The 26,880-nt window shown below is 40.4% G+C and overlaps 1 protein-coding gene across 1 annotated transcript in view; it reads left to right on the top strand.

Annotated features, from left to right (window-relative positions):
• grin2aa (glutamate receptor, ionotropic, N-methyl D-aspartate 2A, a) overlaps positions 1–25,766 on the top strand; it is a 267,870-nt gene extending 242,104 nt beyond the window's left edge. The window contains exons 13-14 of the mRNA XM_055651745.1: positions 3,873–4,111; positions 19,641–25,766. Of these exons, the coding sequence (XP_055507720.1) occupies positions 3,873–4,111; positions 19,641–21,443 (2,042 nt within the window). The 3' untranslated portion in view covers positions 21,444–25,766. The remainder of the gene's footprint in view (positions 1–3,872; positions 4,112–19,640) is intronic.
• Positions 25,767–26,880: the final 1,114 nt, after the last annotated feature.

Below are 26,880 nucleotides of genomic sequence, written 5' to 3'. Positions count from 1 at the left end.
CTATGCAAAGTCCCAGTCAAGTCTGAAGTATCTCTCTTGACTAACTCGAGAACTTTATTTTGATTCCGGGCAGTGCTCTTTTGTTCATGAAAATTTGTAGACCCCATTCAGTAGCTGACGTTTGATAAATGGTTATGCTGCACAACTACTTTGACCATTTGGGCGGCACAGTGGTGCAGCGGTAGAATTGCTGCCTTACAGTGCTAGAGACCTGGGTTCCATCCTGACCACGAGTGCAGTCTGTACAGAATTTGTACGTTCTCCCTGTGACCAGTTTTCTCTGGGAGATCGGGTTCCCTCTCACACTCCAAAGACATATAGGTTTGTAGGTAAATTGGCTTTAGTAAGTTGTGGAAATTGTCCCCCGTATGTGTAGGTGAGTGCATGGGGTGAATGCTGGTTGGCTCCGACTCAGTGGGCTGAAGGGCCTGTTTCCATGCTGTAACTAAATTCTAATGTCTAAACTGGAACCCAAATTGGGGCGCAGTAGATTTTCAAGACCACTTGTCTTGAGGGATTCATTCCTTGACCCGACTACATGGGACTATAAGTAATTTTGATTTTGTGTAATATTGTTTGGGGGTTATCCCATTTAGATCTCTCTCAGACTTTGAACAGTGACAGTCTCTATGTCCAGTCATCCCAGATGATTCCCCATTACATTCGTTATTTGGCTGGCTCCTAGTATTATTTTAGCTGCACGGCATCCAGTTTCTGCTTAGTGAATGTCCTCAGTGGCCTAATGAGGTCCTAAATGCCTTTAAGGAGATTTTGCTGGGATAAGGCTGCATCCTATGGTTTGTTTTGGTGCCATACATACATTGGGGATCTGCATCTGTCCATGCTCACAACATTATTCACATTCCTGAGGCAAAGAATGATAATTCATTTTTCTGGATTGAGTGATTTGAAAGAAGGTAGCTCAGTGATTAGCACTAATTTATACTTTCAGTTCAAATTAAATTACAGTCATCCTGAAGTAAGTAAAATTCTGAGAAGAATTGTAAGAAGTGTCATTGCAGAAGGATTCAGCCACAATAAATAATAAGATGAACTGCGGTTAATTTTGGCGTTCAACAATTTATAGATCGTGCTGGAGGTGTTCTAGTTATTGACCTAAATAGATGTCCATGTGTTTTTTGACTGTCCTAAAATTCCTCCTAGAAATAATGGCTCATGGCTGCCACTTTTTACTTCACGCCTCAATAATGATTTGTAGTTCCGCCATATTGTTGTTCAGAGTTTGGAATGACTTTAAAACTGACAATAAATTTTGATTACCTCCACCCTGAAGCATTTGCAATTAGGATCAATTGTAATCCTGATCCTGATAGACCTTGAATTGAATTGAATTGAAAAGAGCATTGGAACAAAAGGTACAGCGGTTGTCGGTTTGAGTGTGGTACCAATTGGCCTTGAATTTAATAAATGGAGGAAGATAGTTAAGGGTCTAAAAGGTTTACCGCTGATTCTACAAACCCTAATGGACATCAAATGCCTTAGGTAATTGATAACTTTGAGTTTTCTATAAATCTAAGCGGGTGATCAAACCACTTCAAAACTCATGATCTAGTTAATTTTTATCTGCAACTCTCTTCTCAGTGAATTAAGATTTATCACGTCTCGCACTTGTGATGGTTTATGAAGCAGCACTAAATCAATATAGCGTCATATAATGGTGGCTACCTATAATCTATGTTTTTGTTCATTTAATGATATTCCACATAAAAAACGTTGACCTCGAGATGACACTAATTTATTTATAAATGGTCAACATACTCCTTTGTGTTATTTGAATGCAGATATTAACCCTGTTTTAAACAGTCCAGTGCCTGTGTTAAGGACAGTAATACAGAGGAAGTTTTCATTTGCCACTGACTAATATCTAGCAGTATAAATCCATCCTGGGGATGAGCTGTGTATCATGGACCACAGATATAACATGCCTATGAAAAGCCAGCAGAAATATAGGTTCCAAGGTTTCAAAGGTCTTTTATTGTCGCATGTACCAATTAAGGTACAGCGATATGCAAATTACCGTACAGCCATACGAAAAAAAAAGCATCAAGACACACAACTACATAAAAGTTAACATAAACATCCACCACAGCGGATTCCCCACATTCCACACTGTGATGGAAGGCAAAAAAGTCCAATCTTCTTCCTCTATATTCTCCTGCGGTCGGGACAGACGAACCATCTGTCGGGGAGATCGAAGCTCCCGCAGCCGGTGGTCGATCCCCCCTTGTCGGGGTGGCCGGAGCTCCTGCGTCGGGGCGATCGAAACTCCCGTGTCGGGGCGGTCGAAGCTCCTGCGGCTTGGAGATCCTGATGTCGGTCTCTGACCAGAGACCACGAGCTCCGTGATGTTAAGTCCGCAAGCACCCACGGATGGAGCTCTGAGGTCAATCCCTGGCAAAGGGATCGCGGGCTCCGCGATGTTAAAATCCACATGCACGCACGGTGGAGCTCTCGAAAGTCGGCCCCCTGCAAAGGCCGCCAACTCCCTCGAGATTAGAAATAGTTTCTCCCCATCCTCCTCCCCCCCCACCCCCACCCCGCACATAAAACAAGCTAAAGAACACTAAAAACATACATATAATACATACTATTAAAACACAAAGAAGGAAGGGACAGACAGACTGTTGGCGAGGCAGCCATTGCTGGCGCCATCTGGTATTTTCAAATAGCTTTCCATCTTCCAATATTTCATAATTATAGATATTTACAGATCCAGAGTGAATTCAGGATAAAAATCAATTCAAAGTCGTCTGCTAAAAAGTTTCTGTTTTTTACACCTAAAATTCAAGTCCATGTTAATCCTATCAACTGAAATACAGCAGTGGAGTGCAATGCCCCTCCTCAATTAGCATACATGATTAATGCTTGCGACTGAAGATTTGCTGGTACCCCTTTATCTCCTCGGCTTCTGACAGCTAGAAGTGTGGAGCAGAGAGTTAGCGTGATTGGGGAGGGTTGACTCACACTTCAACACGTATCTGTTCATTTTCAAATTAGGGTGGGAGTTTATTTTTCAAATTGCTTTAATCAGTTCTGCGCTGTTCTCTGCTGTTCTACAGTCAATTTGTTAATTTTATAGGTAGGAAGGAACTGCTGGTTTAAACCAAAGATAGACACAAAATTCCTGGAGAAAAGGAATAGGTGATGTTTCGGGTCAAGACCCTTCTTCAGGCCGAGAAAACAGGGGAAAAGGAAATGAGAGATACAGACGGTGATATCGAGAGATATAGAACAAATGAATTAATAATTCCATAGTTTTTTGTTCTAAAATGTACATTGGAAGCTAACCTGAACAACTGAAGAGAAAGAACAGGCCACATGACCTTTTGTTCATGCACCCCCCATCTGTAAGATATGTCTGATTCTGTGGCCCATCCACTTTCCTGCTCGATCACACCCTGAGCCCTACAATCTTCAAAAATCTATCAATCTTGTTCTTGAATTCTTGATGGCTGATCACCCTTAGCTCACCTAGAGAATTCTCAGAGAGAACAAATTTCACTTCAACTCATACCTTAATGAGCAATCCCTAATCTTGATCAAAACGCAAACTTCAGACTGATGAAGGGTCACAACCCAAGACGTTGCCTGTCCATTCCCTCCTCAGATGCAACCTGGCTCACTGAGTTACTCCAGCACTTTGCGTTTTGCTAGGAATGCAGCATCTGCAATTCCTTGTAGAATTTGCCTCAATCTTGATACTGTACAGGGTTGGCCATCAGGGATTAAAATGAGGAGGTTGGACAGTGTTGGGTGGAAGGTATCTTCCTGGTTTTGAAATCTGCTCTATTCTGTCTGTGGATGATTGTGTACGTGTACTGATTCAGGACCAACCTGTGCTTCTCCTGCAGGTGAAATGGAAGAGCTGGAGAGCTTGTGGCTAACTGGCATCTGTCACAATGAGAAGAATGAAGTGATGAGCAGCCAGTTGGATGTTGATAACATGGCGGGCGTGTTTTACATGTTGGCCGCTGCCATGACACTGAGTCTGATCACCTTTGTGTGGGAGCATTGGTTCTACTGGAGCCTGAGGCACTGTTTCATGGGCACTTGTACCGGGAAACCAGGACTCCTCTTCTCCATCAGCAGGGTGAGTGAGGAAAAATGTGGCTTTGTCTATTTCCATTTGTTGCCTGAACTATTCAAATCTTCTTCCTTCCTGTTTATCATTCCATTTTTTTTTAGATCTTTAAAATGTGTTCAGTTTTATGATCTAATAATGCCAACGTCAATACAATAATTGCACCTCATTGTAAAAATTACCATCAAAGACTGAGCTGTTCTGTTGTCAGATGAAAAGTTATTTGTAATATAGTGTTATTAAAACAAGAACATTGGTTCTTCCACATAGTGGGAGTAATTTTAACTTAGAGGAATTATGCAAATGGTGTCATATTTCACCTACCGCCCATTGTACACATTGTACAGTTTTCTTTTATATCGTGGCTGGAAGTTAATTTCTTCCCAGAGGATCAGACAACTATCATTCCAAACCAATTCATATGCCTCCCAATAAGACAGTACAGAAATAAATCATTAATCCCTTAATGCCCCAGGTCCCTGAACTAAGTATCTAATTAATGCAACACCTTTGCTCTTTCCTTCTAGCCGAGTATTTGTCCCTTCTTAAGTTGAGGTCCACTCCCCATGTGAATATCTTCGTCAAATCTGCTTGCATCACCCTTTAAGGCAGCATATTCCGGCTCACTCTCTCTGCTTTATGTTCAAGTCATTTTAAAAACACAAGACGTCAGATGTCTGTGCATCTACGTAACTTCTGCTCCACTAAGAATTTAAATGTGACTGCATCTGGCGGGACATATCAACAGATGGTTAGAATTTCAATTCTAGTTTTCATCACAAAATGTACTTAATAATAGCATCGACGTATTGCACTTTGCCTGTGCAGTTCTCTTCACTCTTCAATAGAATGAATTTCAGAAGATTACAGAGATGCAGCAGTGATAGCTTTATGTTGTATTTGGTGCATAAGGCTAGGCCTAAATTTTGAGGCAAGCCAACGTTAGACCAAACCCCCTCCATAAGTCCACCTGTGACCACACTTAGTGGAAGCTGCAATGTGAGATGGGCTGTGTTGGAAGCTAGTGCTCTGCAAGACCTTTGCAAAGTAGATCGGGCACATGACTGGCAACTAAGCCTCAGGTGTTGGAGTCGTGGGCCCTGCCCCCTAGACTGTCCGGAAGTTTCTGATAGTTAAAGGCATTTAAAAACAGTTGGTCGAATAAATTTGTACAAAAAATAAAGCAGTGTTTTAAAATAATAATAATAAACTGGATTAATCTCTTGCTTAGTAATTAAAAAAACAGGGTGGCATGGTGGTGCAGCGATAGAGCTATTGCCTTACAGTGCCAAAGACCCGGGTTCGACCCTGACTACATTTGCTTGTCTGTACAGAGTTTATACGTTCTCCCCGTGACCTGCGTGGGTTTTCTCTGAGATCCTCGGTTTCTTTCCACACTCCAAAGACGTACAGGTTTGCAGGTTAATTGGCTTGGTATAAAATGCAAATTGTCCCTAGTGTGTGTAGGACACTTTGCAAGTGTGTGGGGATCGCTGGTCGGCATGGACTCAGTGGGCCAAAGGGCCTGTTTCCGTGCTGCATCTCTAAACTAAACGAATCTAAAAGAAACATACACAGATTTAAACCAGAACACTTGCAAAGCTTACTGTACCTTTTTACAATGGTTAGCTCTAATCGAAGGTCTGTATACACCAGCCATGTTGAAGTAGATCCGGCTCCACAGCACCATCCTCTCTGTCCGTGGTGAGGTGGAGGTTGGATACACAGACATCTAAGGTACAGCATGTCTTTGAGGGCAGATCTTGCCCAAAATTAGGGGCCTCACCCAGTGAACAAATGTATGTTTTTTTGTGTAAAGATCTTCCTGGAACTAATTGCTGTAAAACCTTCCAAAGAGACAACTGCAGTATTGAACAGAATTCAAACATGGAAGCATTTAAAATGTTGCTCCATGTACGTTTTCCTTGGAACTACTCACTTAGTGATGAAGAAGTCATTAATAATGTCAAACCTGTTTAGATGAAAACTCGGCTGTTCAAAAATGTCCCTCTTACTAAGTGGTTTGTACTGCTATTACCATCACATTTTGTGGTATCTTTTGAATCTCAGATGTAAATTTATTTGCCATGATTGGCAGGCATTGTGTGGCGGACAGATACATTGAGACACACTATATATTGAAGATAAATACATAGATAAAAAGTCCAGGAATTTAACCACTCTGCAACCACCATGCAAAGCATCTGCTTTGGATATGTTTAATTTACATTTGATTTTTTTGAAACGTCTCAAAGAAAAATCCATAAGTATGTGTCACGTGGAAACAATTGGATAGTTGTACTAATTAACAGTGGTATTCTGGTGTTCCCAGAGAATTGCTTTACGAGGAGTGGTATGGGTGCTTCATGTGAAACACTCACAGAGGAATCTGTCCATTTCTGGAGCAGTGCCAGAGATCAAATGAGTAGTTTGAATACTTAGTAAAGCTGAATTGCTTTATTTGCTTAGTTAGTAACTGAGTCATTTCTCTAATAAGCTTTTGATGACCCATTGTGCCACCTGGGAATTTACCTTCAATTGTTGGTTTCAAACCGGGCTGTCAGGCGGATCAAAGCAAGTTTTGATGCATATTTGGGAAGAGTTACAACCTGCTTCCGAAATTATGCAAAGGTGATGAGATTTTCAGAATATTAAATTATGTAATAAGGAAAGTGTTTAGACGAAGGATTAAATGGTTCAGGAAAGCACAAAACATGTTGTGCAGTGTGTGTGGTAGGAAGTGTGGATTTAGAAGCGGATATGAAGTGAATTATCTCTGGATTCCATCTTCTGCAACATTGCCATTTGTGAAAGGGAATGACTTTCTGTCTCTCCACGATGTTTTATCTCCATTGCATTGAATTTTTGAGTGAAATTGTTTGCTTGCATGCCCAAGGAATGCAAATAGTTGCCACATAAAGGGCGCTGACAAGGTTACAAAGTATCCCCCCCCAGGTCCACCTTGTTCTCCCGCCTTCCCGTTCCCCCCCCCCCCCCCCCCCCCCCCCCCCCCCCCCCATGGCAGTTCCTCCACGCCGGGTCCTCCTTTGTTCACAGTGACCCATCCTCCGACTCCCACGACCTCTGTAGGGACCGAGTTGACCTTGTCCCATTATGGCCACAGATTGAAGATTACTTTGAATCAGTAGTCAAGTGGGGTTTAGATGTTTGGGTCAATTTGCTGGTTGGAACACTATTACAAATGTTATCCCAGGCCAGATGATAAAAGGAGGATTTGGGAGGAAATTGTGGCTCCAGTTTGCATCATCTATCTTTCTAATTTTCCTACCCCCTCATTTTGATTTGTTTAGACATGGGTGGATACGGTGTTTGGGACATAACTGGGATTTAGGATGATCCTAAAGATGAATGAAGTTGTTCCTGAGAAAAGTACTTAATTCATAGGACAATGATATGAAGAGGTTTAATTACTCTAACCTATATTCGATTGAGATGAACTGATTACAGGAGGCTCAGTTCTTCATTGGGTATTCCCATAATGTTTGATTTGATAAACCGGCACATTAAAGTAATAGATCGAAAGCTTTCTCAGCCCTTCGTGCTGTGTTGGGTTTGAAGCGTGTGTAGAGAAGCCTTTTGGGACCAATGACCACTGATCGATTAGTTTAAGATAGTTATGGGTATGGACGAAGAGGGCCCATGTCTTAAAATGCTAAATTGGGGTAAGGCCAACTTTGAGGATATGAGAGAAAGTCTTGCTCAAGTTGATTAGAGCAGGTTATTTGAGGGGGAAAAAAACATCAGCCAAGTGAGATGTTTTTAAAAATGTGCTGACAAAAGCTCAGAATATGCATGTCCTTGTTAGAGTGTAGGGCAAGGCAGGCAAACGTAAGGAAGCTTGGCTGACAAAGAGAAATTGAGGCTTTGATCAAGAATAAGAAGGAGGCATAGGACAGGTATAGGCAGCTGGGATCAAGGGTATCCCGGGAAGATTTTGGGAACTAAGGAGCAAACTAAAAAAGAAAATCAGGAGAGCAAAAATGGGTCAGGAGATAGCATTAAGGACAATCCCAAGAGAATTTCTAAATACATACAGGGAAAAAGGGTAACTTGAGAGAGAGTGGCCCCTGTCAGGAATCAAGCAGTACTGGAAGGATAGTCTGAAGAAGGGTTTTGGCCCGAAACGTTGCCTATTTCCTTCGCTCCATAGATGCTGCTGCACCCGCTGAGTTTCTCCAGCATTTTTGTGTACCTAAGGATAGTTTTAAGATGAATGAACCACCAAGGAAAATGCTAAAATAATTGTGCACACTTACATTGTTTGCTTTTAATAATAATAATAATAATAATAATAATAATAATAATAGTAATAATAATAATAATCCCACCCAAGTCCTGTCTATGATCTCTTACAATTTAGTTGTTCTTTGGTCCTGAAATTTATGTCCAATAACAGCTATGAAAGCAATAACAAAGGCATGGTAAAGTGTATGATCTGCTAGAAAGTTATTATTCTGCTATTTGAGAATATATAGCACAGACTGAATTGGAGGATAATACAATGATGGTCAATTTCAGCTTGATGGGATAGCAAATATATATTTGGTTTCTAATGAAGATCTGATATGGGCTTTAAAAAATAATGTCAACAAATAGTATGTGCTTGCATTCTAAAGGGCCTGTCCCACTTTCACGACCTAATTCATGACCTCTGCTGAGTTTACCCTTGACTCACACTCACAGCATGGTCGTCACAAGATCATAGGAGGTCGGAGGTAGGTTGTGATACTAGTCGTAGGTACTCGTGGCATATAGTAGGTCTGGGCGTTTTTTCTAGCCTGATGAAAAATGTCCACGAGTAAAAAAGGTCGTGAATTAGGTTGTGAAAGTGGGACAGGCCCTTAAGGATTCCATATAAAAAATGTAGCAATATTACACATGTATCCATTGGTTGACATGCATTTTGGAATGTCTTGAGGCTGGGAAAGGTTTCTTTCTGATATTATCATTATTTTATATAGTGCATTTTAAGACTTATGTTTGTAAGAAAATTATGTTTTCCACAATAATTTAAAAAAAAATCAGAACTTAAAATAAGTTGGTTAGATAGACAGAAGGATAAAAAAATCTTATATGAATGCGGGTGCAATATCTTCTAATAATATTGTCACCAATTGTCTATAACTTTATCCCTGGTTGATACCACTAAACCAATTATATGTTAACATCTGTGTGTAATAGTCTTCCTCCAAAATGTATTCTATTGAATTAAATGGATTGAGTTTTGGAAGCAGGATAGAATATGTTGAATGGTGTGCTTAGTGCTATCAAATGTGGATGAATTCGTCACAATGCCTTATGTACAGAGATATCTGGCATCCTTCTTAAATAATGACATTGTTTTGAGTCCGTGAGCTTTACAAGTCCTTAAACATTGTTTTGAGTCCGTGAGCTTTTAATTCTTGTTTCAGTTTAATTTTATTTCTGGTATTCACGGCACAAAGGAAGTTTCAAGCAAATAAGATGAATTTTAATGTCATGTTGCGAACAAATTATCAGCTCCCGACAATAATACTCATTGATAACTCTGTTAATTAGAAACGACAGGGAAAAGTGATCTCATCCACAATCGATTCATTTGGCTAGATCACCACAAATTATTTTAATTGTGTAATAGATGGCTAACAAAAAAAAAATAATAATAAGCAAGTTCATAAAGACTGTGAATGCACCAACAGCTTTGATTGCTAATAATACAAAGACAAAATACAAAGTCTTATCATTTTCTGCATTCCTTAATATGAATGGGCTACTTTCCAGCCATTGAAATCTAACTGTTTTGTTCCCTTTGACCAGATGTTTGACTTACTTTGGATAACAACATTCTCATCATAGCACCCAAGGAGTGAGAGATCTCGTTGTCTCTGTACTGTACACTGTTTAAAACTAAAGGTATCGTTTTATAATGAGTCAACAGTTTAAGGCAGAAATAAATAATCTTTTCTCATGGGGAAACATGATTCTTTGGCATTCTCGGGAGCTGTGTCATTGAATAATTTCAGGGCTGATATTGGTACATCTTTGGGGAGATGAGGGCTTGGGAGGACAAGCAGGAATGTGATATTGAGCCAATGCTCGGGCCCCGCTGTGAAGTGACTGAATGGCAGCATAAGCTTGAGGGGCTTTGTGGCCTTATCCTGGTCCTGTCTCTGGCACTTTTATGTTCTACTGGTTGAAAAGAGCAATGTCAAACAGCATATCTCACAGCCTCATAAAGAAATATGAGAGCAGGGGAAAAGGGTCTTGCACGGAAAACAGAAGTTTAGGGGGGAAGAGTTCCAGAGCTGAGGTCCATGGAGTTGAACGCACTCCACCGTTGGCAGAGGGATGAAGATTGGAGATGTGCTAGTGATTAAAATGAAAGGAGTTCAGAAGAAGAATTATTGGCTTGGAGGAAATCACACAGACTGTGAGGAATTTGAAGACGAGGATGAATGTTTTGGAACTGAAGAATTGGTTAATCGGGTGCCAGTGTTATGCATCAAGCACACTGGTGACAGAAGCAGGGGCTTGATGTGATTTAGCCCAGCAGACACTAGCGCTTCAGTGATAGTTTGGTAGAACATTCATTATTATCATTGTTCAGCTTGGTTGGTCTGTTGGAGAGCACACTACTGAAAAAAGGTTAAAGGCAATCTAAGATGAAAGTAGAAAGTCTGTAAAGGGCCTGTCCCACTTAGGCAAATTTTTAGGCGACTACAGGCGACTAGGCTGTCTCCGGGGTGTCGCCGGGGTGTCGCCTGTATAGTTGTGAGTTGTTTCCTCAGTCGTCCAAAGAATCGTAACATTTTTCTGGTCGCCGCTGGATTTTGAAATGTTCAATATTTTTCAGCGACAGTCAGCGACAGTGAGTTTGACGCCAATTACTGTAGCTTGACCACTCCTGACGTAGGTGCTGTCGTAGGTTGTCGCCAAGTGATGCAGGTTGTTGCCGGTACTGACTTCGGTGAATTCCATTGGCGACTACTTATGTCAACCTACGTTAACCGGCGACAGGTACCGGTGACTGAATTGTCTAAAGTTGTCTTCAGTTGGCGCTGGCAGTGTCGTACATTGTCGTAGCTTGTCGCGGGTGGATGTAGGTTGTCGTAGGTGTGGTCATAGGTGGACGTCCTAATGGGTCGCCGGTTGTCGGAAGCTTGTCATAGCTTGACGTTGACTAGGTGGTAGGTTGTTGTAGCTTGTCGTGAAGATTGTCGTAGACATTGTCATGGGGGGGGTCCAGTCACCGGTTTATCGGCGACGTGCTACGACTATGACAATCGCCAGCAGTCGCCAAAAACATCTCCTGTGGGACAGGCCCATTAAGCATGTAGTAGAGCATTCAGCAGCCCACCATTTCCACCATCCAGGCCTCACCCCTCAATGCACCACCTCCACATCCAAAGAAAAGGCAGTGATGCCTTTTTTCAGAATGAAAAGAAAACTGAGTAGACCTTTCATTAAATGTACAAAGAAATAAACTAAGTAAACAAGAAAAGATCATCAAAAGGTTATGATAATGTCAGTTTAGTTCAGTTTAGTTTATTGTCACGTGTACTGAGGTGAAGTGAAAAGTCTTTTTTGTGTGCTAACCAGCCAGCAGAAAGACAACAGATTATTAGAATCAAACCATTCACAGTGTACAAATACATGATAAGAGAATATTGTTTAGTGCACAGTAAAGCCAGTAAAATCCGATCAAAGACAGTTCAAAGGCTATGAAGTAGGTCTTAGTTCAGGACTGCTCTCTAGTTGTTGGTAGGATGGTTCAGTTGCCCGATAACAGCTGGGAAGAAGCTGTCCCTGAATCTGGAGATGTGCGTTTTCACACTTCTATACCTTTTTGCCCGATGGGAGAGGGGAGAAGAGGTAGTGGCCAGGGTGTGACTTGACCTTGAATATGCTGCTGGCCTTGCTGAGGCTGCATGAGGTATAAATGGAGGTTTGTTTGTGTGATGGTCTGGGCTACATCCACAATTCTCTGCAATTTCTTGCGGTTTTGGAGGGAGCTGTTCCCAAACCAAGCTGTGTTCCATCCCAATAAAATGCTTTCTCTGGGGTGCAAATTCATTGTGGGCAGTGGTACTAATGGACAATTTTTTCTACCGTCCGGAACCCTTACTTAACATTCAGTTTGACTGAATCTGTGATTCTGAATATCAGCCACAGCATTAAACTGGAAAACGTCCTACTGATGTCCATCGGCCATGCATTGTCGAAGTTAAAACACGATCATTAAAGGGAGAAATAAGGAACTGCAGTTGCTGGTTTACCAAAAAAAAACACATTTTGAGTCAGGACCCTTTTCAAAATGTCGCCTATCCATGTATTCCAAAGATGCTGTCTCATCTGCTGAGTTCAGCCCCTGTCCCACTTTCACAACCTAAATTGCGACCTCTGACGACCTTAAACGACCTAAACAAAAATCAAGGTCGCGGTAACCTACGAACTCCTACGTCTTTCCACGACTATGTGTACGACCTCCTGCGACTATGTTGAAGACCTCCCACGACTACGAAGAAGACCTCCTTCGATCTGCTTCGACTATGTTGAAGACTGGCTTCGACCATGAACGTTTTACAGCTGATTGCAGTAGCCCTTTTGCAAAGGCAGAAGGGGAAGAGCAAGGTCGAAGAGGAAACACAAGAAGAGGTCTCAATGGGTGAATGGAGATGATATGATGGACTGTCCCAGTACACCAGATGACTGGAAGAAAGTGGCGCTGGGCATTGACAAAAGATGGACCTTTAAGCACACATGTGGGGCAGTGGATGGCAAGCATGCCATTCTTGTCCCTGCCCCTGTACCCCTCATTTTCCTTTTTGTACAGGATGACATTCTGCTGGAACCATTCCTCAAGGTCCCCCTCCTGCTGCCTGGTGAAGGTGTTGGGCATAACCTTCCTCCAGTCCTCCCCCACCACCAATGGGGCATCTGCCTCTGATGCTGTGACGGACACAGGAGAAAGGGCTGCTTTGCTGCCTTCAAATGAGGCAGTGAAGGATGGGGTGGTGGTGGGGACATATACTACCTCCCTGTTCTCCTCCTCCAGGGGTCTCTCATGCAGGGCTACCTCCTCCTGCGCTATCACCTCCTGCCACTCCTCCTCCTGGGTGGGCAACACCTGCATGGCCATTTTTTTTAGGGTTGTGCCCTCGCCCTGCGATGCTGTCTTTTTGGTGCCATCTCTAAAACACGTCTCCTCTCCAAAAAACTCTCCATTTATGAATGAACGTGCCTTGGAGTGACAGAGGTGATGTTCTGCTGTTTAAATAACTTTTTTCACTGACCTTTTTTTCACCCGGGAGCTATTACCTTCAACTGCCTCCGATCACCTACGACTACCATCACGACACACTACAACCTACCTACGACCTATCTACGAGTAAAAAGTATCGATTTTTTCCATGCCGACCTTTTTCTTTACTCGTGGACATTTTTTATCAGGTTAGAAAAAATGCCGCGACCTACTTGATTCCATGAGTACGCGGAGACCACTCACGAGCATGAGGAAGACCTCCTATGACCTCCTACGACCTTGTGGCCACCATGCTGCGAGTATGAGTCAAGGACAAACTCGGCAGAAGTTGTGAATTAGGTTGTGAAAGTGGGACGGGCTTAACTCAAGCATTTTGTGTTTTTGTAAAATTTGGGAAAACTGGTCACCAATCTGGCACGCTTCTTCATAATTAACGAAAGATGCTACAAAAATATATGACCTTTTTTGCTAAGTGGCTGCTTCTTCCCAGCCCTCCCTTTTAACGTCAAAGGCCTCAGGTCTTTTGAATTTGGTCGCTTCAATAGATTTCCCCTCCTCCCATTCAATGAGAACTTAATGTATCTGTCGCTAGCACATGCTTCCAGCTCTCCAGCACCCTGACTACATAAAGATATAAACTCCTCATGAATTTTTGAAGGGTCGCTTGTGATATGGGTTTGATTAAACGGATCTCAGTTTATTAAAGGTTTGCAAGCCCGATGCTGGAGACTGCATATGCTTTGCACTATTCTGTATGCTGAATATTCTCATATGCAGGATAGATCTTGCCCCATGAAAAACAACTTTTGCTGTCAGTCCCTGGGGAAATCTAACTGAGCATTTGGTATTACTTCACTGCAGGACAGGACCCTAAATTTATACGGCACATTCAATGAGAACAGAAATTAAAACAGCAGTATGTTAGAGAAGGCTTAAAGGTGTTTTAAAGATTAACTTCACAGGAGAATCTGTTTCAATATCTCTATAAAATAAAGGAAAATGGATGAAAAGTCATCCAGATTACGAGGGTAAGCTTAACATAAGAAAAACGTACAGATTTCTCACGGTGACTATCTCCACAAATGCATACCGCAGTAAACAGTATTGCAACCACACAGGGAGCAGTCTGACACAGGATACGGTCTTAAAATGGTAAAACCTTAAAACACCAATGATTGTTCATTATCAATATTATGACGCATTATTTACTGGGATGCAAGCATTAAGCAGTTTGCAGCTGATAAATCTTTGATATTCTGCATTTAGGATATGTGAAGCTTGTATAGAAATGCTTTAACAGGTCTTGCTGAGTATAGCTGTGGTACAAGTCTTTATAAACAAAACTGTAATGCTGGAAACAAAATGCCTACTGCAGGCATTTGGATTTATGCTCATTTTATTTTACATCTTGTATTTTTCACTTTTGGCATGTATCATGGAGTTAGCAAGTCAAAACATTGAATCTAGCATTGTAAGCAAGGATAGATCTCTATCCTTCACAATGCGGTGACAGAGTCAATGATTCATAGAAGAAGCAAGACAATTATCTTTATTGCTTTTGGCAAAGTATAATGGTGAATGATGTTATGTTACTGGTGCAGGATCATAAGCCTCCATTGATCTTCTCGTGCACTTAAGTTTAATCAACCAATTATTTGTCTAGTGTGCATTTACTCTGACAGACTAGACAGCAAAGTTATTACGAAAAGTGAACTAGCCATTATATCAGATATTTATGTGTGGTTTTATGCTGAATCCTCTCTAAGGAAGTTGTGATTCATTAGCATTCATCAAAGGGAAGGGGGATGAGAGTGGCTGCATATATTAAAGTCTATGATTCTCCCAAAATTAATTTAAGATGCTCTATGCTGCAGTGGGAAAAGGAAGAAATATTTAGACATATTGCGCCTTTCATAATCTCAGGACAGAGGACAACCCAAGCCCAAACTTATATTCAACAGTAAAACACCCTGGATTTAACTTTCTTTTACTGTAGAATGGTAATCCAGCAGATTAATATTGCGTCACAGTTCTCCATTTATGTATACACAAATGCACCCTGACCACAACAATTTGCAATTACTATACAAAGTGCTGAAGTAGCTCAATGGGTCAGGCAGTATCTCTGTAGAACATGGATAGGTGACGTTTCGGGTCGAGACCGTTCTTCAGACTGCTTATACACTCCATGAGTGTTCACATGAATGTATTGAACTGCTTCACTTCAACCCATTCATTTCTAGTGACAGAAGAAGATCATTAACTTTCCATGAATGAATTTAAAATCTATTGTGGTTACCCACTTTATTATCCTTTCAAAATCCCAGAACAAATGTGAGGAATGAGATCTTGTTGAAGAGGTTTACTCAAACTCTCCACCTTGTTCGTAGAATCCTCATTTTGCAACATGCTTTTTTGAACAATTTATCTTGCTCAACAAATTACTGGGATTTGTTTTCTTCTTTAATAGTTTTGTAAATTTAAGTTAGGTTTGTATCCAGATTCCTCTTCACTTCTTGAGAAGCTAACCTCCGACAATCTGACAATCTACATAACTTAAACTTTTGCTACTTAAATCTATGGGGTATTTCACCCATTATGAAGGATGGTTGTCAAATCTGCTCATCAGACATGGCGATCCCTCGAGATCGAGGATGATGGTCTACGTTCCGTTGCTTTTATGGACTCCCAGGTGGCTTATGAGTCCAATCCTGGCTTTGAAAGTTCTTTGGCATTCCGGAGAGGCAATTCCAGTTGGCAGATCGGGCTATGGTTGTTGCTGCTTCTCGTTCCATTTTCTTCTCCCTTCTTCTAATTCTGCGCATCTGTTGACTTTGAAGGTTGCTGGGCCTTCTTGGATGATGGTTAGCCAGAGTTTCCTGTCCTTGGCATTGGTTTCCCAATTACTGACGTCGATGTCGATTTCACATTTCTTCATGCTGGCTTTTAAGGCATCTTTGAATCTCTTCTTTTGTCCGCCTATTTCACCTTTGCCATCTTTAAGCTGAGAGTAGAAGGTTTGCTATTGACAATGGTTAGTTAAAGGTTTGCCATTGATAATGCCAATCTCTGCTCCAACATATAATGTGATCATCATTTTGTGTTACGCTGATTCCTGCTCTGTGTGGATCTGATTAATGCTGCAATTATAATGTTAGTGGGAGAGTCGAGGACCAGAGGACGCAGCCTCAGAATAAAAGGACGTGCCTTTAAAATGAGGAGGATGAGGAGGAATTACTTTAGCCAGAGGGTGGTGAATCTGTGGAATTCATTGCCACAGATGGTGGTGCAGGCCGTCATTGAGTATTTTTAAAGTGTAGTTTAATAGGTTCTTGATTAGTGAGGGCGTCACAGGTTACGGGGAGAAGTCAGGAGAATGGCCCTGAGAGGGAAAAATAGATCATCCATGGTGGAGCAGACTCGATGGTCTTAGTTAGTTAGCATATTTTATGCTGACTTGTCGTACAGGACTGGAACTTGTTAAATTTAGACAATAGTGAGTGTACATGGTCCACTAGGTATTAAAGGCAAGAATATGCATGGTAATGGGAAACCAGACTGGAAGTCAAACCTTCCAAATGTGTTCTCTGTCCAGGGATTTTACTACACATGTAATTTTTATAATTCATGCCGAGTCAATTATATCTCACCCAACTGTTGATTATCACTTACAAAATAGTAGTGATTACACATCTGTTAATCTGCAATATGAATATCATTGTGCATCAGCAGCTTGAAGCATATTAGCTCTAGTTTTATCGTGACAGCTACAAATGACACAAAATAAAACATGCACCTTCAAAATTTAATGAAACAAATTAAAATTACAAATACTCCGGAATAATTTTGAGACTGTGACCTCTGATCTGGCATCAGATGAAAGTCGTGGACTGCCACAAAATCCCCCAATGCTTACGACGCCATCTGTACACCCTGTTATCCTGTCTGCGTTTTCATAATAGTAAGATACTGCCATTTCAGAATCATTTAAATTTTGTTATTTGAGTATCTTATTCTTCAGGTTTGAAGTTTTGTCAATAATTACAACAGAGCTTAAAGGCTGACAAGTTTTAATATTGAAATAAATCAATTGGACTTTGTGCCATGAATTAAATGATGGACAAGATCTTAATCAAATTCCTCAGGTTCTATAAACGTTTCATTAGGTAGCATCTTCTCCCAACAAATGAATGATGTCCCAATACCATGGGGCTTGCTCCCCCGAATCTGATGATAACTTGGCTGTTAAATAACGGCAGTGGGCCACCTTTTCCAGTACTGGACTGATGACATCGCTTCTCTCAATACCTATATGATGACATTATCAAGACAAAATGGCTTGATCTGACTTGGCACATTAGGATCACCCAATTTATGATAATTAAAGTGGCAGTAGCAAGGGAAGGTCCAAGTCTTCCTCATTTCATACTCATCGATTCTCCAAGCTTACTCGTATAATTTAACCATTAATAAAATCATCAGATGCTTTTATATCTTTGACTAGCAAATATTGCAGTGGCAGTTCATTTAACTGCAAAGATCACTGAGAGTGGTGGGAAGGTGGGGGGGGAGGGGGCGGAGAGAAAAGTTTACAAGTGACCCCCATGTTACGGGCTTTCACCATCAAAAAATTCCCAAACCCCCAGCAGAGTATGGCAACACTGTACATTAAAGCATCTGTCCTCGTGACCTTGGGTTGGAGATGGCATGACAAAGGAGGAACCACCATCCCAATTGACCTGACGATCTAATTCATTAATCTCCCCACGGTATCGATTAACTAAAATAAAAATTTACGACATTTGTTGTTTCTTCCACATAAGCCTTGTCCATTCCCTGTTGGCCTTAGCTCTTGAATAATGATGGTGGGGCATTTTGTCATCGCTAATAAAATGGTTTAAAGAAAAAATATCCTGTAGGAATGCATTTCCATTTATAATATGGGATCCAATGGGAAAAGTGGTTCACATTAGAGAAAATCGCAATACGGGCAGTTTGCTCAGAACGCAACCGCTCCATAAGGAGGGAGCTACCCTGATATAGACCAGAAAATGTTTGAGGATGCGTTTCATCGCTTGCAGTAGAACAATTAAGGATAAACCCAATGGCCTCTGTGCCAAAAAGGATACCTGTCAATAACCAAGTCACACCTTGGAATCTGGCATGGAAAACATCCAGCCTTAGTTCTATGGAGGCAGATAGCAGCACCATGCTGATTTCCTGATTTCCGCATTATGAATTCTCTCATTCCCCTGCTCCCTCTAGTGGAAAATCATTCACTATGAATAAATATTATTCTCTTTCCAAGTGAGATTTCAAAGGAAATAATGATCGAGTATTATTTTAAATTGGAAAGGTTCATGTCCAAATATTATTATTCAGTCATTGACTGATAATGGGGAAGCAGCTATGTTTTAATTCTGATTCCAATATGCATAATTGAGTGAGGCATAATCATTTACAGATTGTAGGTATAAAATATTGTAAGATGGTTGACATGTTAAGATTCAAGAGCGTTTATTTGTCATTTGCACTGGACATGAACCGGCACAATGAAAGTCTTGCTTGCTGCGGGTTTACAGGTGCACTAGATTCAACAACAACACAATTAAATGTACAGTAAATGTTAAATTATCTGAAATAAACCCAACCATGATAATGCAAAATCCAAAGTGTAAAGAGCAACCAGGGTTGTGCAAAGTCCATAGTGGTTGAGTGGTGAGGAACAGTCGTGGTCAGTGTAATGCAGGATGGCCCAAGAACCTGAAGTTGATGGGAAGATGCTGGTCTCAAACCTGGAGGTGATGGTTCTCAGGCTCCTACAGTTTCTTCCCGATAGTGGCAGCGGGAAGAGAGCAATGACCCAAGGTGGTGTTGGGTCATTGTTTATTGAGGCAGTTTTACCGGCAGATCTCTTCAATGGTGGGGAGTCAATACTTGTGAAGGATCGGCAGTGCCCACCACTTTCTGCAGCCTCCGTCATTCTTGAGCTTTTGAATTTCCAAACTAGGCTGTGACGCAACCAGTTGGACCTCCTGAAATTTGCTAAGAGTTTTTCTTGTCATGTTGAATCTTCTCAAACATCTGAGGAGGTAGAAATGTTGTATTGTTCGTGTATTTTGATAGATTATCATGTGTTTCTCAGCTCTGTGAAAACGGTTGTTAGATTTCTTGTTGGTCTTGTTGGTTAAACAATGCAGAAACATTGAGGACATTTAGCTTAAGACCTTCATGCAGACTCTGCTAATTTCTTTCCTCTGCCTTTTTGTTTTACAGGGAATATGGAGCTGCATACATGGTGTGTCCAACGAGGAGAAGAAGAAGTCTCCCGACCTGGATTTAAACAGTCCGCAAACAAATATATTGAGGCTGTTTAATACAGCAAAACCAATGGCCAATATATCAAACCTTAACGCTTCAAGAGCAAACTCGCCAAAAATAACTTCCAATTTCATTCAGAGAGGATCACTAATACTGGATGTGGTTGATCAAAAGGGGAATTTCCTGTATTCTGGCAACAGGCCCTACCAACCCAAGGAAGGGAGCCTCAATGACACCACCAGTGAAATGTTAACCTTCAACGTGACCCGTCAGAAAGACAACCGCAATAATTATATCCTCCAAGGGCAGCATCCGTTGACTCTGAACGAAGCAAATCCAAACAGCGTTGAGGTTACAGTAAGCTCAGAGACTCCAAAACTCAACTCCAGGCCCAGGCAGTTATGGAAAAAGTCTGTTGAAACCTTGCGGCAGAATCCGGCAACAGTGGTGGAAAGTGTCAATGTCGAGCCCAAGCAACCTGTGAAAAACCAGAGGTACCTACCGGAAGAAGTGGGGCATTCGGACATGTCCGACTGCTCCAGCCGTACTGCTTCCCACAAGGACCCTGATAACAACCAAAAACACCACAAGCATAAGGAAACCTTCAAAAAGAAATCTATGATGGCCAAATATCCTCGAGATTGCAGTGAGATAGAACTCTCCTACCTTAAAGCTAAAGAAGGGCATCAACACCATCGTGAGAAAGTCTACACCATTGATTCTGACAGGGAGTCCAATTATCACTCAGATCACCATCATTACTGCGAAGATGTGGCAATTCCTGAGGACTTGGACTACCCTCCAGTGTACCACGATCAGAACGAAAACTACAGGAAACAGGAAGCGGTCCTGCACCTAAATAGGACTCCTCAGCATAACGAGGACAGTCTTACCAATGCTGAGAACAAATACAGCCTGTACAATAAGCACTACAGCTTGAAGGAGAAAAATATCTCCCCAGTAGAGTACGGTGATAGGTACAAGCAGCCCACTGCACACTGCAGAAGCTGCCTTTCCAAGCTGCCTAACTATACCACACACTATTCGGTTAGGTCTCCGTACAACAGGTGCGACGCCTGTGTACACACAGCCAACTTGTATGACATCAGTGAGGACCACATGTTACAAGAGCCAGTAAGCCCCATGTGCCCTGAAGAATCCTTTGCCCATCACTGGGCACCTTCCGATGTCTCGAACATGCAGAGAGTGAACAGGCTGAGGATTAGCAGGCAGCACTCCTTTGACAATATCCTTGAGAAGCCTAAGGAAATGGATCTGGGAAGACCTGCCCGCAGTGTGAGCCTGAAAGAAAAGGACAGATTTCAGGATGACCCTTATGAACAGGTGTTCAATATTAAACCAGAAAAGTTCTTTAGCACAAAGGTTTCTGTTTTTGACCACAATCTGGAAGAAAGCAAGCGGAGTAAGTCATTGTATCCAGAACACGCCTCTGACAATCCATTCTGGCACTCCTATCGTGAAGATCAGCATCTGGTCCATGGACGAAGATCTTCTGACATATATAAACAGTCGGCTGCATCAAAGGCACGCTACGATAATCACTTTAGATCATCTGTTAAGTCGACAACATCATACTGCTCCAGAGATGAACGAGTTCCTAATGATGTGTACATATCAGAACATATTATGCCTTATGTATCAAGCAGGAATAGTATATACTGTGCTCCCAGGGTTTTGAATTCTTCCAGCAATAGACGTGTCTACAAAAAAATTCCTAGTATTGAATCAGATGTTTGACTCATCATTTGTTTGTCTAATCTATGTTAATGCTATTCATTTGTTGTAGCTAATGATGTACATAGTTGCCAACATATTGAAGTAGGAACTTAGGAGACATTAAGGGGCAGCTTTGCCAGATAGTCGTTGCTAACATTGTCTTCTTTCTCCTATTTTCTGATAGATAGGGCTGACTGGCCTTTCCTACTATCTGATGGCAAAGGAGCAACAGAAAAGAGATACATGTTGATGATCATACCAACTGGTTAGCTTTGCTGCAAGTGAAGACTACATAGAATGACCTAGTGGAATTATTGCCTCCCTTTTACGGCGCATTAATCTATAAGAGACCACACTAGGCAGTCCTTTGAATCTTAGGAGAACACTGGTTCTGTAAAATAAGCAAGAAATAGATGACAAGCTCAATATTACTATGTAAATGTAGGGAGTTGGCAACTATGCTATTATATGTACTCCAGATCTGTGATTGCTGAAATCTTTAAATTCAACTGTTTCCCAAAGTGAAACCCTGAGCTAAAGCAGCTAATGGCATCCTTTAGAAACACTGAGATCAAATGGGTCCTCTAGTAGAGTCATCATCTTTTTTCTTTGGAAAATAATAAAAATCCTGAGTGCATAGCTCATCTTGTACAGCCAACCTTTGCGATTGCGCAAACCCACCCTCGGAAATACGGCCTGATGAGCATCAGTCAGACACAGTACCACGAGGATCCCAATGTTTAGCCTCTTATTCCTACAACACTATGAGAGTCAGCACATTGAGTAACAGTGCTACAGCCGTAATATTTTGAGCCTTGTTTTCTATTGTTCTATCCAGTAATTTGTTCCATCCTTTGTTCAAGTTTGTTCACTTGAAGAAGTCATGGACCAGCAGTCCAACAAAGACATGGAAATATTAACCGCAGGGGAGCAACAGAAATTTGCTAATAAAATGCATGGCATGAGAGTTCAGGGATTTTGCACTTCTGAACATTATAGATTTTAATAAATCCTGGTAGTTGCAAAATGTAATTTATATGCTGTTAGCTTGGGGATTCACTTCAACCGAAATCTTTAACTCTCCCCAGATTTGATAGACATCCAAACATGAATTGTGAACGAATCTGATAGTCCATCTCTTTGCAGTATATTCCCATTGTATTGTATATTTATCATGTACACTTGAACTGATTATTTTGAATATGGAAACAGGGGTATAGCATTTGCCTCTCTGGGCAACAAACATTAGAATGTCACCATTATAAAAAAAGAACATATAATTATTTTAAGAAAATAGTATACATAAGTATCTTCAGTTAACTCTAGATTTCTACCAGTGCTGAATTTTGCTGCTTGATAAGTAAAATATGCCACGGCTTTGAATAAAAACTTCCATAACTACCAGCACACACTGGGTATTTTGTATGTTGAAATGGTTGGAACTTATGACTTTGTATCAGTGGTATGCTTAAATTAGCAACAACAAAAAAAACACATTTGGCCACTGAATATATCCATTTAAGGCTTAGATGTGTTTTGTTATATGATGTTTTTCACAATATCATGCAAATGGCATAGCATAAACAAAGATGTTTTCAGCAAAAACGGTATTTCAGAAAGTTGCCCCCTATTACATCCCAAAAAGGCCACATTTTACTCTGAGGTTTGTATCTAAGTATATCAGAAGAACGTCCCATTAAAATGATAATTGGAAATACAGCGTACTATGTTGTTTAAACTTGTGATAAACTTGCAAGAACACAACAGTGCAGTTGATTAACTTTTCCCTTGATACAAATGTTGTTTTACTACAGGGAATCAGGGAAACCTAGGTAATGGCAGCTCAGTGTGCTAAGCATGGACGTCTTAAGAGCAAAATTAACTCACTGAAAATAACATTAACATTTCTTGAAGCTGACATATCAAAAAAAATGAAGTCAGGAAAAACAATTAAATGATATTCTACAATTCTTGGAAATGCTAGTGGGAATGCAGCAATCTCCGTTAAATAAAGGTTTTAGCAATATTAGTTCCAGCCTTGCAATTTAGTTTTAATGGTCATTAATTGGAGTCACTGGTGCTTAGTGGGATGGTCACATTGAATGGTTACTGCTGAGAAATTCATTGTTCGGTGAATGCAGAGTCTTCCTCCAGAAAACAGATCACGTGTTTACACTAAACGATCATTCAGTAATGCTATGATAGAATTTCAAAGCTCTATTAAAGATTTAAATTTAATTCTAGTACATTCCTATTGTGTTTTCTCTTTAACCAGATCTGTGAGGGTTGTTGAAAGGAAGGGGAGAGAAACATTTCAATGCTTTTTAACGCAATACTGCTTCACACTCATTTCAATATAATTTCCAGCAATAATATCAATTCTGTTGAGAGACAAAATAGTAAGCTTCATTAAAAGTCAAATACCTCCTCTATCCCAACATGGCAACCTTTCTGGCAAACTGATCCGCTTCTGAAACTTGCAACGTGTCGATCGTTTTAATATGCAGACTGCAGGCATACATAGAGTATCATTTAATATTGCCTTGTGCATGCTAAGAATACTTCCAATTGTTCGGGGGTTGTGTCACTTTTAACTTGTTACATAAGGAATAGTCTCATTTTGTGATCACAATTATTTTGACATTCCCAAGAAACCTCTTTCAACTTGTAATAACATAGTAAAATAGGTTGTACTTCTTTAATTAATATTGTTTCACCATAGGATCTATCTTAGCCTCAGTCTCTTAAACTAATGATGATGGAATCATTCATTTTCCTTTTGAAACTGCTGGTTTTTATAAAAACTCTGTTTTTTAATGATATTCTTTTGTAATAAAATAAACTAGTGTAGAACGACTTACATTACTGAAGAATATCTTGAACAGTTGCCAGATTACTCAAGAAAAGTTCGCCTTCTACCAAAATATGTGTAAATTGATTACCATGCAGAGATAAAGAAAAGCCTTTCAAAAGTTTGATTATTTTACCATTAACTAGACACTTTTTATATTTCATATTTCAGCTGTAAATTGCAATAAGCTTGATCTTTATATAACTGTATTATAGTAATGAATGTGAAAAATAGTTACTAAAATTATAGACCATCATTTACGTAACCGATTAAACAAAGCCAACACTTTGGTAATTAGTGCAGTTATGAGCGTAACGAGATAGCGCACATTTCCACCACTGGAACCAATTAGTAGTTTCTCATCCCAATCCATGTCCATTAATGCTGGATCTTTGTTATACACAAGTCACAACGGTAGATTGCAATAGATATTTAGCTGAAGAATATTAATTGCTTTTATTATTATTTCCCATAGCGTATTTCCTTCTTTAGCATAGAATGATTTCTTATGTTAGAGGAGCAACATGATATTGTGGAAATTTCAATGCCGCACACACAGCAGGTTTAATTCAGGTACAATGGTGATTGGCAATATTTCAGTTCCCGCTTTGCAAAATTAATTTTCTAAATCAAACAAATTAGGCTATAACTTAACTCAGTCTGAAACATATTACCTTTTTTATGGCCATGTGTGTTTCTTTCTTAATTTGTAACTGCTTTGTGTTCTAATTGTCCATAATATTTCTCTTGAAATGAAAAGATTTTACATTATCTGGAAATAAAGCAAGTTTGATGTGGGTGACAGCTATGAAAGTGACATATTTCAGATAGCATTAGTGGGGATGTCACAAAAAACAATTCAGCAAGATATTTGGCAAGGACTAAGCATAAAGGATTATAAGATGTATATTTTGCTAGACAGAGCGAATTCAAGCTAGTAACCAAATGTTTGGGTCTGAAATGTTATTTGGCTGTGTGCATGTTGTCCTTAACCATAAAATATATGTCATGCTTATCCAGTTTACATTCATGTGCAACTTGGGCGTAAAATCATTGGACACACATTTTGCCTCACTAATCATTCACAAGGATATTCAGTTTAATTAATGATTGGTACTAAAGTAATTTGATTCCTGCCTACTCCATTAGATGAGAAAATACTAATTATTACTTTGTGACAGTATAGATTTCAAACATATCCGCTATCGAAGTCTGTATTTACATTTGTTTTGATCTTTATATGAACTCTAACTGTAATATTTGCCAAGGTTGTCTTTAAAACTGTAATATGTGTTTTATTTTCATTGTAGATGTGTAGAAATTACAATTGGAATGGATTTAGAATGTTCAAAGTGTTTACTGCAACAACATTTGATGTAAATAGGTTGTCAATTGTGCCAGAAAATCCGATGTAAAAATGTAAATAAGTAAAAGTACCATTTTTCTAAGGAAGACTATTTCTGCCACTTTATATCAAAATTAAAACTATAGTCACTTAACTTTCTTTAATACTGTGGTTATTTCAAGTGAGCTTTTCCTCATTAATGCCCTCCTTTAGCATTCCCTGTAATGGAACTTTAAATGGTATGTGCACAAACAATTGCCCTGAGTTGTTTAGAAGTCACCTATATCAATTTCACTGTTAGCAAAATCTGGACTAGACATTTGTGTTGATCGAATACTGGATGGTTACTTACATTTCCATACAACTTTATGGGTCACACCACCAGAAATCGCAGGTTTCATGATCCCGCTACAGCTTGTGAGAGCTTTCCGTGACAAAACTGACCACTTAATTTCTCCTAATAATTATTACACTTATATAGAATTTGAATATAGATGTTTGGAGGTCATGTTGGAGTTGTCTGTATAAGACGTTGGTGAGACCGCATTTCGAGTATTGTGTTCAGTTCTGGGCACCATGTTATAGGAAAGACATTGTCAAGCTTGAAAGGGTTCGGAGAAGATTTACAAGGATATTGCCAGGACTAGAGGGTCTGACCTATAGGCAGTTGTCAAGTAGGCTGGGACTTGGAGTGCAGGTGGATGAGGGGTGATGTTATAGAGGTGTATAAGTTCATGAGAGGAATAGATCGGGCAGATGCACAAAATCTCTTGCCCAGAGTGGGGGAATCGAGGAATAGTGGACATAGTTTCAAGGTAAAGGGGAAAAGATTTAATAGGAATCTGAGGGGTAACTTTTTCACACAAAGGGTGGTGGGTATATGGAACAAGCTGCCAGAGGAGGTAGCTGAGGCTGGGACTATCCCAATGTTTAAGAAACAGTTAGACAGGTACATGGATAGGACAAGTTTGGAGGGATATGGACCAAATGCAGGCAGGTGGAACTTGTGTAGCTGGGGCCTGTAGGCTGGTGTGGCAATTTGGGCAGAAGGGCCTGTTTCCACACTGTATCACTCTATGGCTCTGTGACTTAAGAAGTATCCCCAAATGTCTCACAGTGACTTGAGGTTGCAAAAGATTCAGTGTATTAAAAAAAGTGCCTTCATAACAATAGTGTACAGTTAATAGCAGTACTATTTAACAGCATTCTTATACAGAGGTTCATGGGGTCTTTCAGCTATGGGATCATTGCTCCTTGAAAGT

The sequence above is a fragment of the Leucoraja erinacea genome, chromosome 20 (genome assembly GCF_028641065.1).
Source record: "Leucoraja erinacea ecotype New England chromosome 20, Leri_hhj_1, whole genome shotgun sequence".
NCBI lineage: Eukaryota > Metazoa > Chordata > Chondrichthyes > Rajiformes > Rajidae > Leucoraja > Leucoraja erinaceus.
This window is presented reverse-complemented; position numbering and strand designations above follow the sequence as displayed.